Source organism: Hippoglossus stenolepis, chromosome 22 (assembly GCF_022539355.2).
Source record: "Hippoglossus stenolepis isolate QCI-W04-F060 chromosome 22, HSTE1.2, whole genome shotgun sequence".
Classification (NCBI taxonomy): domain Eukaryota; kingdom Metazoa; phylum Chordata; class Actinopteri; order Pleuronectiformes; family Pleuronectidae; genus Hippoglossus; species Hippoglossus stenolepis.
The window spans coordinates 10,936,394-10,952,644 of record NC_061504.1 but is presented as its reverse complement, the minus strand read 5'-3'; the positions used below and the strand labels follow the sequence as shown (position 1 = coordinate 10,952,644).

Here is a 16,251-nt window from a genome sequence, read left to right as displayed (position 1 = left end):
GGTCTGAGGTGAAGTGGGGGTGAGAAGAGGAGGAGTGTATAGCAGGGGGAGAGAGAGAGAAAGAGAGAGGGAGATGTGGAGTGGCCTGTTAGGGCACAGGAAGGGAAAGGAACAGTCGGTTTTCTGCTCAATTAGCGTTTTACTCTCCTTGTTAATCTTTCCTCAAGACAACAACCTTACGAACTGAATGTTTTGTTTCACCATGTTTTATTTGATTTTTTGAGCCAGAAGATAAGGGAGATATCGTCTGTCTCATTGCGTAAAATCCAACTGATGCCAAACCATTTTACGCACATCTTAGAGGAGTTTTAAGTAAAGAGGACTCTGGTTTTATTTGCAAGCAGCTTTCCAGAGCTTCTAGAAACATGCTGCTGTAATTTCAGATCAATTTTGGATTCATCCACAGTGAAACTACACGTGGATTACGAACTTTGTCCTGTTTGGTTGACTTTTTCACCATTTTCTGAGAGGAATTTTATTTTTAACATAGAGACAGGGGAGAGGAAAGGGTAAAAGGCAGTTGGTAAAAAACTTGGACAGAAAATCAGGACACACGTGAGTCTGCCTCACGCATCGCCAGCGTCCAGGCCCAGAGACCAGAGACCCGGCAGGGCTGAGCAGGGACGCCTCCCTCACTCTGTGCCCATGTCTCAACAGCGGAGCGTTTCCCCAAACACCGGCTGTGAGGCGGTGACGCAGCGGACCATGGACAACAGGCCTGTCCGGAGAAGGAGAACCGGTGCTGTCCGACATCTGCTGCTGGCAGCCGCCTTCCTCGCCTGCAGCTCCCAACTGCTGGTGGTGGATGCCAACTCGTGGTGGTGAGTAACTCATTGATCACTGTTATTTTTTTGTTGATTTTTACCAAGCTGTGGATGAACTGACCTCCATTTGGTGGTTAGAATAAGTTCTATTTGTTGTTGTCGGCTCGAGATTTGATAGTATAATATAGTCCTCAGCCTTAAATTTGCATTTGAAATGTGCGTAATTTGGCTTTTACGCACGGGAGGTTCCGATTCCCCTCATATCATCCTCATTTCTTGCGTCTAGACTCTTGATAAAGATGACAGCTGGCACATTTTGAACCAAGGCTTCACTCTGTTTTGCCTCACGTTTGCGTGCGTGTGTGTTTTGGGGGGGGTAGCTTTGCGTCGTGCCGCGATGTTCCATTCGTGTGGTGGAGCACTAACAATGAATGGAACAAATGTGAAGGCTCTGTCACAATATTTACCCTGGCTGAGGCCCAAATGGCGCTGTAAGGTGGCCTGCTGCTTCTGCGCCTTCAAGACCGTCAATTAACAACACACTTGTTCTTGACTTTCAAAAATGCAACTGTGGTAATGCAGTGGACGATGTGTGCAGGTTTGTGAAAGCTCACCTGCAACTTTAATCAGTGCATGTTTTGAGTTCTTAAAACAACATGGGAAAGGTGAGAGTCAAATATCCAAATGCAAATTGAAGACGATGCTCCCATTGCTCAAATAGTTTCATAGATGTGACGTGCATCTTTTGAAATTGACAACAAACAGATATAGTCATTCAAATTAGATTTAACTTTGCACAGAGAGTCTTGATAAGAGACCACAAAGCGTTAACTGTCATTTTCTGTGTTTTGGGACAGTTTTACTTTGTTTTCTGAGACCAACACGATTAACATGTTTAATTACAGCACTCTGTTTGTTGTAAAGGAAAAAGAAACAGACCACGAAGATAGCGTCTGCAGAGATGTTCACCACAGGAGTCTATTTATCTACATTTTATAGGCCGGTTGCACTAATAAAACCTGCCTCTGAACTTTGTCCTCTGCAGCACCGACCTGCTCTCACAGAGAGAGTCGTACATCACAGGGGCTCAGTCTCAGCCACTTTATCTGTGAGTTTAATAGATTCAGTTTATTAGTTTGAATTGAGGATTAACATGGCCTCTGTCTCTCAGGTCACTAGCTCTGACCCCGATCCAGCGGCCGGAGATGTACATCATCGGAGCTCAGCCTCTCTGCAGTCAGCTGTCTGGACTCTCTCAGGTAAGAGGAAATACATTTTCAAATATTACAAACACGACTCTTACCACTCTCATGATGTCAACAAAGGCTCCTAGAGTCTCTGAGCACCTACCAGCTCCTCTTCTGTACTTAGAGGGAGAATTTCCCTGCAGAGACGACTAAAGTATCAAACCATTAACTGACTAATCTCGGCTAATCTCTCCTCTTCTGCTGCTGTGTGGTCCGCAGGGCCAGAGGAAGCTCTGCCAGCTGTACCAGGACCACATGATCCACATCGGGGACGGAGCCAAGACTGGAATCAAGGAGTGCCAGTACCAGTTCAGACAGAGGAGGTGGAACTGCAGCACCGTGGACAACACATCTGTGTTCGGACGAGTCATGCAGATCGGTGAGTTGACGGATGAAAACGGACAAATAAGGAACAGCGCGTAAAAGTTTGTGTTTGAGATTTAAGAAGCTGCTGCATCTGTTGCCTTTAATTCCATGCAACTGTATATGTGTCCGATTTGAAATCAAGTCAGATTTTTCTATATAGCATGACACAAACATCAGGAGTGGAGTCAAAGTTCTTTTACAGACTTGGCAAAGGAAAAACAATAAAATTAAAACAGTGCTAGAGAAGATGCAATAAAAGACACATGAGATAAAAGTTAATCAGATAAGAAAGAGAGACATAAGCAGAACCAGAAGACATAATCAGACAAGTCAATATAACAGAGTTTGTGCACTAAGATAATTGCATAAAAGGAAAAAAATACAGATTTCATTGATCATGCAAAAGTCCAGAGCATACCGTTTTCTTTATTTTGCACGTAGCACATTTATGACCCTCAATCGAATCCGGAAGAAATGTTAAAACAGAAAGAGAATTCAGTGGCGCCATTGACGCACTTATTTCATTTTTAAAACATCTAAAGAGCAATGACGTTGGCAGCTGAAACCCCTGAAGCCCAAACACAGCATCCAGACATGAACTGTACAGTAACTCAGGTGATGGTTCTAAATAATGCACCGACAAATAGTCTTATTTTGAAAGGGATGTTATGGTGATTATCAGTGTAGAAAAACACGCCCATGGTGTTTGGACAGGTCGTGCAGATCATGATAGAGGAGGATGTTTGAGTTCAGTCAAATAACAGACTGAAATAATACAACACATTTTTCTTCAGCCTGAAGTTAAATATAGCAGAGTGTTGACGTTTGGTGGAGACAGATGTGATCCTGTGGAGATACGTTAGATTCAGATTAAATGAAAGACAGTTGTGACATAAAGTGGCACGTCAGGTAAATACTGTTGATTCAGGCAGTGTCACACTTATACTCATGAGGTGGGTATGAAGCCCCATAGAAAAACACTAGAGTGTGTCAGGTAGTGTGAATGTGAAAGTCAACAGTCAGTTCAGCCATTGAGATATTTGTTCCCACACAGCTTGATCATGTTTTATCAAATTTCTGCTCTTCACTTGTTGCCTGTCATCATAATATTCAGGCTCCATGTTTCCTGATGTATTTTACTTGTAGTTATTTCAGAGTTTGCCGTGAAGCGTAAGGGTTTGGTTTTTCTGTCTTTCTCTCCTGTTGACCCTGTTGATTTTTCCTAAACTAATCATATCTAGAGATGACTTGAATTGAACTTTACCATTATTAGTTCTATTATTTGTAATATTTCATATTTGGAAACCATAAAAGTGGATCTTTCTTTCTCTCATCCTTTCTTTTTTTGTCGGCCATTTTTCTCGTATGGAAATAAATGTCTGGAGATGATTGGAATTCAATTTTAGTCATATTTTTATGATTGTCATAACATTTCATTTTCTATAACAATGAGAGAAGTGGGGTTTCTTTCTTCTTTCTTTCTTTCTTTCTTCACCTTATGAGTCCACTTATTTCTAATATTAATAACATTTCACGTTTTGATACATAAATAAAAGTGGGGTTACTTTGCCCCCACAGTTCACTTGTCGCTGGCACTTTACGCGCAGGCGCACTGAGTCCATTCTCTCCGTCATATCTAAATGAGTCGTTGCTGGAAAAGACCTAACGCGTAAAACCCACATCATTATCCATATAGAAACGCTTCGTGAGTCTCCAGCCATTTTTAATAAATATCTCGGTGTCGCTCAGACCCTGGATCAGCAGCTTGAGCGTCCAATTCCCAGCAGGCGATGTGGGAAAGCTCTCATCAACAAGTAAGTGTGAGATCCGCTGCGGGGCAGTCAGTCAGCCAGTGGAGGTGTTTGCGCCTCTCTCCTCTGTCTGCGCTCCTCTGTGCGCCTCTCTCTCTATTGACAGTCGCTCTTATGCGGAGGTGTGAGTCGCTCCATTGTCCTGCGGCTCCTCTTTTGAAATGCGCCGATGAGCTGACACCGAGCCGGCACATCCGGACCTGCTATTTGAAGTGGAGGCTCCTCCAGTCCCATAAACCGCTGGGCCTGCGTCTCATTATGATCCTGCTGCGTGTTTAACATGCGCCCTCGTCCTGACTGTGTGATACTGCTGCTGGAAACCATGAATGAGCAGCCCACACGACCCACATCTGCATGCATACCTGTCTGTCTGCAGCCTGCTGTTGATTCTGGAGTATTCTATAGAGCCACACTGCAAAGCACTTTTATGATAAAAAATACTCAAGTTTCTTTATATAACACAATAGATGGATGGATAGTTGGAATGTAGATGGATAGATTGATGGATGAATGGACTTAATTGATCCCAAACTGGGAAATTCCTGTCAGGCATATAACACAATAAGCAATATGTACATACATACATAAAGAGATAAAGCACTGTATACATACACATATAAATATGTGTGCTTGTTTTCTGTGCGATATGCGTATGGATTTAGCTTTTTTTGCAATATAACACATTTTTAGGCTCTATAACGTCTAAATCATCCCAATAAATTTGTTAAAGTCCTTAAAAAAAAAATCACAGAGTCACCGTTAAATATCTCAGACAGTAGTTTCATTTGATATTATAGGAATGTCAGAGTGAACCTGAAAAATGCCATAAAGAAAACTATTAAAGTCAGTCCAGAGTTTGTGGAACAGGTCGACATTGTGTTGGATTCTCAATATAGAAAAATGATCATGTAAAAAGTCAAATACTGGAATCACCGCTCATAAAATTTCACTGTGGTGTAAATTCAGCCTCAGCCCAAAGTACTGTGGAATTCTCAACTGCTTCACATTTAAATCGTGGAGTTTCACAAGACTTTTCGTGGTCTTTGTCCTCTTTCTTACTTCCCTGTGTGTTGAAATAGTTTGTGTATTAATGTGGAGAATAGGACATGCAGCTTGTGTTGTGTATTCCCCAGTGTAAGATGGTGTTAGTCCCCCAAGTCAATAGAATTGGTTAATATGGGTTAGTGTGTTGCAACAGGGAGGGCAAAGCTGACAATTGCCTGGGGCCCCTATCTGAGAAATGGGCCCCTGAGAACGGATGAATATGTTAGTCCACAGCAAAGACAATTTTGTGAGAACCTACATGGGACTGGAATGACAACACGGTCAGAAACCCTCGAATGAGGCCCCATGCCACTAACCTCCTGCAGCTTGGTTGAAGACATTTCAATGTGTGTGCACTTGAACTTTACTATTATTTATTATTATTATTATAACTATCATTTGAAGATTGATCCCTTTTGCCTGGGTCTCTTCTTGGACCGATGTCTCTTTGATAATAATAAACTTTATTCATACAGCACCTTTCATATAACAAAGTGTTTTAAAACTATGAAAGATGTACAATGGACATTAAATCCCTTATAGAAAATTAATGGAAAGAAGATGGAAAGAAATATGTTATCCAGATGACGACTTTAAGTTGTGCAGGTTTTTCAAAGCTTTCAATAACATGGAGAGGATTTGATTGTTGCAGGTGAAAAATGACATTTAGCAGCATCACTCTGTCAACAGTTTGTAGAGGGAGTGTTTGTGAGGCAGAAAGTTGTGCAGATCAAAACAGAGTAACAGGAATGTTGTGGCAGAACATTTTTAACATACTTCCTCTTGTCTGTGAGAATAACAAATTGAAATTCGATTTAACTTTATTAGTGGAGGGAAAAACAGAAGCATCGCAAAGCTTGATACCAGTACCGATGAAGACGTAAATACAGGTTTATTTAGTAATCTGAAGGAACTGGTCCTAAAACAAAAGAGTGAACGAGCCAGGACAATGACACAGAAATGACAAAAAGTTCCAAATGAGTGAGATGAAGCTGATTTGTTTCCCTCACATGTGTCATGGACGACTGAGCTGGTATTTGAAGCTGCTGGGTTTAAACAGGTTCTGAGTTAGAGCCTAAAACCACAGCTATTGTCTATTGTTGGGTCGACAGGGGTGTGGGGCTGTTTGCTGTGTGTGTTGGGGAGGGGGCGAGTTAACCTGAGCAGCTACCCATGTTTCCTGTCAGGGGATGCACACGCACACACACACACACACACACAAACACACACACACACACTGAGCAAAGCACTGATTACATTGAAGTGGCAGCCATTATGACAAAATAAATCTTGATGTGTGTCAATTCTCACTAAAGTAAATTCTGTCTTCCTTCAGGCTCCAGGGAAACGGCCTTCACCTACGCCATAAGCGCGGCCGGCGTGGTCAACGCCATCAGCCGGGCGTGCCGCGAGGGTGAGCTCTCCACCTGCGGCTGCAGCCGGGCCGCACGACCCCGTGACCTCCCCCGCGACTGGCTGTGGGGCGGCTGCGGCGACAACGTTCACTACGGCTACCGGTTCGCGCGCGAGTTCGTGGACGCAAGGGAGAGGGAGAAGAATTACCCACGCGGGTCAGCTGAGCACGCCCGCACAATGATGAACGTGCAGAACAACGAAGCAGGGAGACAGGTACGTAAACACACACCTGTATTTTTATTTTGTCTCTCTCTCGAAAAAAAGGGATGAAGTTCAGAGTTCTGGAAGTGAGTGTGTACCCATGACTCTTAACCCTGTGTGTGTGTGTGTGTGAATGTGTGTGTCTGTCTGTAAGGAATGTGTGTGTGAGTCAAGGTGGCCCCCAACTGCCTGACCTGCCAGTATGTTTGTGGGTGTGTGTAGGTTATTTATTGGGAGGGTCCAAATGGTATAACTGCTAACGCCCTTGGAGTCTGGATAGGTCGCTAGGTCAACACACATTCCATCGGAGTAACACACACACACACACACACACACACACACACACACACACACACACACACACACACACACACACAAATATATCTTCCTACACAGCAGCATAATCGACAACAGAAGTTGCACGAATGAGATTTTAAAGATGAAACTTAAGCAATTAATTGAGCAAGAAAACATAAAATTAATACGTGTTATGTTTTGTCAAACAAGAATGCTGAGTTTTTTGTCCCATGCTGGTTGCTATCCCGAGACAATCAGAGACTCTAAACTTGACGTAGGAGCGTGTTTGGAAATGCTCTCAGGTGGAGAAATGCACTAAAAGAAACCTTTCACCTTTGACTGGGATGTAAACACACATGCACGAGTGTGGCACACACACACACACACACACACACACACACACACAAACACACACACACACACACACACACACACACACACACACACACACACACACACACACACACACACACACACACACACACACTTTCCTTGTAAAAGGTCCATTTGGGCATTCAGGTACAGAGTGGATCTTAAAGACGTGTTTATCTTCACTTTTATCTTCAGAGAAGCTTTGTTTAAGCTGTTTACAAGAAAGAGACGTTCAGCGTCTGTCTTTGTGTGTGTGTGTTTCCACGAGTGTGTGTGTTTGCCTGCGCGCACAGCTCAGCTCCATTTGATTTGTGTGAGAGACTGTGTGTCTGGTTTTTGTGCGTGCGTGCGTGCGTGTGTGTGTGTGTCAGAGGTCGAAGGTGAGGGTCTGGAGAGGTTGTGTTTCTGCTGAGGGTCCCACTGGGGCTATAGTGGAGTGTATGAGAGAAAGATCTACTGCTACGGCCTTATATTCACACACACACACACACACACACACACACACACACACACACACACACACACACACACACACACACACATAGTTCTGTAACACACTTCCTTTTGAATGACTTTTCCTCCCTCTTTCCAGTTTGATTCTCCGCTTTCATTGTTGTCTGTCCACTGGATTGGAAGAGAGGAGAAGACAGGGATGAAAAGGGGAAGACAAGTTTCTTCTCTCCTCCTCATCCCTTCTTCCTCTCTTTTTTCTTTCGGGACACGCTGGTTTGTCTTAAGCGGGATTTGTCTCGCTTGGTTGAACAAGGCAAACCACCGGGCTTTTGTAGAGGTGACAGGGGCGTGCCGCTGTGTATGTGTGTGTTCTTCAGTGTGTGTGTGTGTGTGTGTGTGTGTGTGTGTGTGTGTGTGTGTGTGTGTGTGTGTGTGTGTGTGTGTGTGTGTGTGTGTGTGTGTGTGTGTGTGTGTGTGTGTACAAGCGTCTGGAGACCGAGACACAGGGTGAGGAATGGGACTCGTCACACTCCCCCGACTCTCAAAGCAAAGACCCACACACACATGCACACACTCACCCAGGTCCACTGTCTCCGTTTCACACAAATCAAATGAGGCAGTGCTCGTCACATAGACACCAAAACAACTTGACGCACATTCCCGGTCTAAAGACAATAACAGGACACTCTGTTGATGTAGGCACAGAAGACAACTTTCAAATGTATCTGTCAACCTGTTGAGGACACAAGCTCAACAGTTCTGATTTGGGAAATAAAAGAGAAATGTCCGCTCACCAGCTGATGCACCCACAAGCTTTATTTACCTTTCTCAGAGGTAGAACGAGAATCTTCTGAGAGCATCAACTGGTGTGTGGACATTTCTGATCTGTGTGCTTTTGTGTACTTTCTAAATAAGATCATTCAAGGACTTCATCTCTGAATCCTGGTCCACTGAGCAATGTGCCAACACACAAAAGTATTTTTTAATTAAAAACAAGATCTTTCCAAAGATACTAAGTGTCTTCGTTTGAATAGATGAATGAAACATACTCATTCTTTCTATTTGATGTAATAGTAACGCTTTGAAATGTTGGCATAAGCAGATACTGATTATATATGGGCATATGTCGAATGTGTAGAAGTTATTTTAAAGTTTAACATTGATTTTTCAGTTTCAAAAGCCGGCATATATGTGTCCCCACATTGCACAATCACAGTCATAACTATCTGGCTGCATATAGATGAGACGTGTTGACCTTTGCAGATATGGACAGATAATGAAATCTGGACCCTGACGCTCATCTGTGTACTGGACTTTAAGCTGCTCCGTCCAACAGACACTGCAGTATCTCGTCTCTTCTGTTCTGTGCTCCTCATTTACTGCTTCTCCTGTCACAAAGGCCGAGCTGTTTTCTCTATGTCTGCCCCATTATAGCACTGACTCAACCTAGTACTGACTCCCCACACACACACACACACACCCCGCTCCTAACCCCTAACCCTGCCTGAGCAGAACCTATTGTGCTTGACACAGAGACCGTGTCTCCACTACGCATGACTGAACGCGTGTGTGTGTGTGTGTGTGTGTGTTCATAAGGTCCTGTGTCATTGCGCCCAGCAGGCGTGACCCACCGAATAGCTCAGTATGATGCTGGACACACACATGCACAGTTTGACAGTATGAGGTTATTGGAAGCTTATAATGTGTAGTAATGAAAAATGTTTCTATAGCTCTGTTCATACAAAGAATGAGGCTCGAAGTTATTAAATGTAAATGAAAAAATAACATAAATTCTAGTGGTAAAAAAATGCAGAAGATCAGTAGATGGAGTGGGAAATTGGGTTCAGAATTTTTGTGGAGTTTGCCTTTCACATATGAAGAACGTAGCAGGAGACTGTTCAGGTCTGTCGGGTGTTCACGACAAAAGTGAAATGTGCAGAACATTCAGGAACAGTTCAAGAAAATGTCCTGAGCAACTGACTCTGACATTTGCGTTCTCACATACAGCCCCTCCAAAAAACCTCAGGAACATGTCCAGAGTCCAACACACGTCTGAAAGCATCTGAAGTTAGTTCCTTTTCAAGCTGAAGTTCAAAAACTTGATTTGGTTCCCTAATATCATTAGAAATGTCTTGATTATTGCATCTTATCAGTGGGATGAAGATGGAGTCTGAAATACAAGGATTCCCTCCTGAAGATAAATGCAACTAACTTTTGAAGAATGAATCCTAAACCTCCCTTTAACTCCTCCCATTCTGAGCATTAGAGAAATGTGCAGTTTGTAGTTTGACGAGTCTAGAAAGTTGTCGTAGTAAAATTTGAATGTGGCTTTTTCTCTTCTACAATCGACAACATGTCATTGTCCCCTCTCCTTCTCAGCGGCTTGTTTGTCGGGGTCATCGGGGTCGAACGGCAGGATTGGAGGGTGCCGAGTGCTATGCCTGCTGGGTAGTAAAGTAGAGGGTAGCAGGGGTGGGAGGTGGGGGTCGGATGCAGGGGTGAGGGGCACAGAGGTGAGAAGGTAATTGAGATCAGGCAACGCGAGGAGACACAGGGATGGGTTTGTGTGAGGAGCCGGAAATAATAGAATCTGAGTCAAAGGATCTGTTCTCAAATAAAATAACGTAATCCATGATTAGCGACACACTACTTGTGTATAAAGGATGTGAGAGTGTGTGTGTGTGCGTGTGTTGGGGAGGGGTGTGTGTGTGTGTGTGTGTGTGTGTGTGTGTGTGTGTGTTATGTGACTTGTTTACTGAACGCTGTTAAAGCGACCTGGTAAAACTGCAGGGGTGAAGGGCTCCCCGTAAAGTTCACTGCTGCCAGCATCATAAATCTCCTGTTTCCTGTTCTGGTTTTTATTTATTTATTTACTCACACACTCAAATATATATTGATAAAAAAAGTTTCGTAAAGTTGAAACTGAGCCGGAGCATATTGTTTTTTAGGTTAAATTTCAAAATTAAGTTCACTCAAAGCTGCTGACTTTACAGCTCAGATAATAACATGTCACACTGTACCTGTTTATACATAGTCTTTAAAATTACTGCTTTCTATATAGGAGCCGTGTGGGAAAGTCAATTCACAATAGAGCCTCATTTCCTTCGGTTTCCACTGGACCGTCTATTCTGAGGCAGATGTTTGTTTTAGTTTGGTGGAGCAGAATTGACAGCGTTAAAAAAAAAGATCTTTTCTCTGTTTTTCTTTGCTTTGCATTTTCCCCCTTTGTTTATGTGTTTCTCGGCACATTCGCACAGTGAGGCGGGTTCTGCTCCGCCACACAGCGCTGACAGAAACCCAGAGACAGCCGCGTTTCCAGGTTTACAGCTGCGGAAAGATTATTTGGATGAGGGAACGTCCCCCCCTGTTAAGTGCAGCGGCGCATGAACAAGTGCTCAGCTGGCACATGTGGATCTACTGTTACATTTAGTCATGTGGCAGAAGTGACTTAGAGGAGAGGGATAACAGGCTTGAGTGGAGAAGGAGAACTCGGAGTAAATCCCAAATCTGTTTAATAAGACAAAGTCAAATCATATCAGGTGAAGAACTGCAGAGTTTGTGAGATTATCTTCTACAACTCTTCACCTCAATTTTATGTTTGTATTCTTTATATTTTGTATAGTTTTGATCTTACATTGTTAGTGTGTTGCATTTTCCAAGTTTTGGATCAATTTAGTATCTATCTATCTATCTATCTATCTATCTATCCATCTATCCACCTATCCATCTATCTATCTATCTATCTATTTATCTATCTATCTATCTATCTATCTATCTATCTATCTATCTATCTATCTATCTATCTATCTATCATCTATCTATCTATCTATCTATCTATCTATCCATCTATCCATCTATCTATCTATCTATCTATCCATCTATCCATCTATCTATCTATTTATCTATCTATCTATCTATCTATCTATCTATCTATCCATCTATCTATCTATCTATCTATTTATCTATCTATCTATCTATCTATCTATCTATCCATCTATCTATCTATCTATCTATTTATCTATCTATCTATCTATCTATCTATCTATCTATCTATCCTTATTGGGTCCAATATGTTAATGTACTATGTCATAGTGAAAAATGTATTGTCTATCATATAGGGAAAAAAATCAAACATTGCCATGGTTGAAATTTTTCATGTTGTGTGTAAAGGAAAAATCTAAAATGTCCTAAGGAATAAATAACTGAGCCGAGTGTGACTGTGTGAAATGACCCGAAGCAAAGAGTGCATCGAGTTAAACTGTATAAATCCAAGTTAAACTGTGAATCATCTGGATTTACCTGATGTTTTTTCCCTTGGTTCAGTTTGCTGAGGTCATGTTTTCTGCAACCACTGTAGATGAGAGGGAGTACTGACACATGTTCACCACTAGATGGCAGCAGCGTAGCAGGAAACAGATGTGCTGGCCTCAGTGGATAATGGAAAATCCAGATCCTGTGTAGTTCTGCTGAGTTACTACTTTAACTTGATATGTGAGAAGTAAAACACGCAAACATCAAATTCCCAGCATCTCACTCAGTGTCCATTAGATCAAATGTGACCTAACCAGCAGATTTAAAACGCAGATATTTTAGTTCCCTAGTGCTCTTTTGCACATCTCGTGTATTTGAATGATCCAAACACACACACACACTGATACAAACTGTGATGTCTGACTTATAATTACAGTTTTATATTTACATTCTAATTATCAAGTTGATTTTGCTCTTTATTCAATGGGAAGTTGCAGTTTGTCAGAAAATTTCACAAGATTTATACTCACTTTTCATGTTAAGAATTTATTATTATGTCATTTGATCTTTTATATTAAATATCACACTCTTCTGCATCTATTTGATTTTCAAGGAAGGCTGCAAAAAAGTTTCCTGTTACATTAAAGTGTGTTGGATGTGGACTTTTGATCATTTTTATGATATGATTATGTCATGGAAAACATTTCTTAGGGAATAAAATCTCAAGAACCCCTTATAAAATAACATAACATAACATAGTTACCCTCAAAGGATAACCCCAGATACTGGATGGATGGAAAATATACAGAGGAGTTTTCCTTTCTGTTGACCTTGTTTGGATAAGATATTGATGAAATGAGGCGTAAAGAAACAAAGTGTGGGTGAAAACATCTCTGTCTCTGTCTCTCGCTCCATCAGGCCGTCTATAACCTCGCCAACGTGGCCTGTAAGTGTCACGGAGTGTCGGGCTCCTGCAGCCTGAAGACCTGTTGGCTCCAGCTGGCCGACTTCAGACGTGTCGGGGAATTTCTGAAGGAGAAGTACGACAGTGCCGCTGCCATGCGCATCGGACGCAAGGTAATGAATTCATAGCTGATGCACCTCTCCCTCCAGGGTGACCCGAAAAATCTGACATCTCACAAAATCCATCTTTTTCTTTATCTCACTCAGGGAAAGCTGGAGCAGGTCGACAAGCGCTTCAACACCCCGACCCCGGAGGACCTGGTCTACATCGACCCCAGCCCGGACTACTGCCTCCGTAACGAGACCACGGGCTCCCTGGGCACGCAGGGCCGCCTCTGCAACAAAACCTCAGAGGGCATGGACGGCTGCGAGCTGATGTGCTGCGGCCGAGGGTACGACCAGTTCAAGACCTACAAGCACGAGCGCTGCCACTGCAAGTTCCACTGGTGCTGCTACGTCAAGTGCAAGCGCTGCACAACGCTCGTGGACCAGTTTGTGTGTAAATAGTGCACATGACGGACAGCGGGCAGAAGGACGGACGGGGGTGGAAAAGGAGGAGAGGGGGGGGAACAGTGGTGGGATGATGGAGGGTGACGGATCCAGGAGGGTGATTTTTCAGGGTTTTGTTTCGGATGAGTCGAGACGATAAGTTCCATTATCTGACAAAGCTGCTCTTATCTTTTTATTTCCTTCTCGCCTCCGATGAGAAAACACTTTTTCACATGCAGTTGCAGAAGCTGCTGTGTGGCCATGTTTGTGTGTGTGTGTGTGTGTGTGTGTGTGTGTGTGTGTGTGTGAACCGCCGAATGAGAGATGGATCGAAGAGGATGAACTGGACGTCTTCCACGCTTTTTCACGACGGCTCTCTGAGATTCTGGTTTTCCCATCACTCCTGTCATCACTACATCCCGATCACAACCCTGAAGGATGGAGGGAAGGAAAGGGAGGACAAAGAAAAAGAATGATTAGCAAAGGGCTGATGGACTTGCAGGTGAAGGTGGAACAACTGGACCCTAAAAAAAAAGAAGGGACACATATAACTAGTCGATGAGGAAATGATAAATAAATATATGATTTAATAATAAATAAAAATACATATCTGTTTGTTATTTAAAAAAGACTTGAGCGAGCCCCAGACACCGTTTGGAGCCACAAAACTCACTTCACGTGTTTGGGTATTGAACCTTTTTAGTGCTGACTGCGGTGTCCCCTCTGTGTGTGCGCTTCTAGCACCATTTTGACCTTTGACCCCGCAAGAAAAATCCTCACACACACGTGACGTGCGTTGTGCTGAGGTTGCCAGACTCACCTGTTCGGGTATGCAGAAAAATCCAGAGTGCGTCGGACAGAAGGGAGAAAACAAGAGGAGTCGCTTATTGGGCGGCGGGGGGGGGGACAAACGTGAAATGGAGGGAATAATGAAAAGAGGGAAAAGACAAATGAATTTAAAAGAAGGACAAGAAAGCAGCTGATCTCCACATCAAACTGGACCAATGACGTACAGTGCACGCTCTCCATGTCAGCTCCTCCTCACCAGAGAGCAGATTCCCGACAAGTGGGCCGGCGCGGGTTAACGAGGCCGCCGCCATCTTTGCTCGGCGGCCGCTTAAACAAGCAGCTCACACGCCGCCAGTCCGGCAGCTCCGTGACCTTCGACTGACATGAGGCGAGCGCAGACCTCCATTAGTGAGATTAATGTGCTGTATCGGCCTTAATGTACTGCACTGAGAGGCCGCGCGTGGAGCCTCTTCATCTCACACCGTTATGCAACTTATTAAGTCAACAAAAAGCCCTGTGGTGTCGATTTGGCAGCTCTGCCGCCAGTTGAAACGTTTTTTATAACGGCCCCGTCGTAACCTGACAGAATATTGTAGGTTTATGATACAATACACTTGATGGACAGAACACGAATGAGGACAGAAGAGGACTGAAAAAACTGAACGTGTGAGTGCGGAGAAACAGAAAGGACTGCAACTGATTACTTTTTAAAGAATAGTAGATGAGAAAAGAAAGTATATTTTATTATTGTTTTTCATTCTCTGTTTTCTATGTTTTATACGTGAGTATTACGGTGTATTCTTTTGATAAACTAGTCTTCGACAATGAGGCTTTTGTTCCGTTTGTGAGTCCGCTGCAGTTTCTTTCTTTCCGAGAGGTTTGACCCCGGCCAACGTTTCACCGTGTTCACCACCAACACGACAGCAACAGACGAGTCTTTGTCATCGACGGGGTGTTTTGGAAAATGATGCAAAATAGGAACAGGAAGTACAGACTTACAGTAATGTGATACACAAAGCAGGGCCAAGTTTAGTGACGGGGAAGTTACTGAAAATCTGAAAACACAAGTGACGTTAATATGAAAAAATATGAAGACAGAAACGGGTTATGATCTCGCACTCTGAATTTTACTAATTATAGTAATGAATCAGTAATCAGAGTGACTTTTACCTCTGCCAAGGAGGTTGTGTTTTCTTCTGCCTTTGTTTTTGTCTGGATCTAGTGAATTTAAATTTGGTTTCATAAGTCAAGGCAATTTTATTTTTAAAGCACCTTTTATACACAGAGTTAGATTCAAGGTGCTGTACAGGGACATTTGAAAACAACAACAACTCAGAGACTAAATGAAAAGAAAACAATAAAAAAAATCGAATTTGAAGTAAAAAAAAAAGATTAAAAGAGTTAAAAGAAATAAAAAGGATAAATTTGTATAAAATGTTGCAGAATCTTTCTAACAAACAGACAATCAGCAATGAAAACATATCCTCCTTGCCATATAATGTATTTCTTGTTATAGCCATAAAACTTACATTAAAGTCGCCAGATTCGTTTTGTGCCCTCCACGTGGCAGGGCCTCCGAATCACTATAGTAATATGACAATATAAACTCTCTCCACTGAAAACTACAATAACTGTTAATACTGGTATACGTTTAAACTCTTATTTTGAAGGAATCATATTTCCACTGAATGTTTTCATATTTATTATGAAGCCTCACTGATAAATATAACCTGAAATGATCTAATACAAATGGTAAATTTAGCCAAATACATTTTGCGTGTGCACTTT

General features: G+C 42.6%; 1 protein-coding gene across 3 annotated transcripts in view; it reads left to right on the top strand.

Annotated features, from left to right (window-relative positions):
- wnt5b (wingless-type MMTV integration site family, member 5b) overlaps nucleotides 1-15,288 on the top strand; it is a 75,097-nt gene extending 59,809 nt beyond the window's left edge. For 2 of the 3 annotated variants that reach the window (XM_035147564.2, XM_035147563.2), the window contains 6 exons: nucleotides 658-821; nucleotides 1,936-2,023; nucleotides 2,231-2,390; nucleotides 6,569-6,861; nucleotides 13,141-13,299; nucleotides 13,393-15,288. In XM_035147564.2, the coding sequence (XP_035003455.1) occupies nucleotides 706-821; nucleotides 1,936-2,023; nucleotides 2,231-2,390; nucleotides 6,569-6,861; nucleotides 13,141-13,299; nucleotides 13,393-13,692 (1,116 nt within the window). In that variant the 5' untranslated portion in view covers nucleotides 658-705 and the 3' untranslated portion in view covers nucleotides 13,693-15,288. Of the gene's footprint in view, nucleotides 1-577; nucleotides 822-1,935; nucleotides 2,024-2,230; nucleotides 2,391-6,568; nucleotides 6,862-13,140; nucleotides 13,300-13,392 lie in introns of those variants that run through there. The other variant, XM_035147565.2, reaches the window with a different exon arrangement.
- Nucleotides 15,289-16,251: the final 963 nt, after the last annotated feature.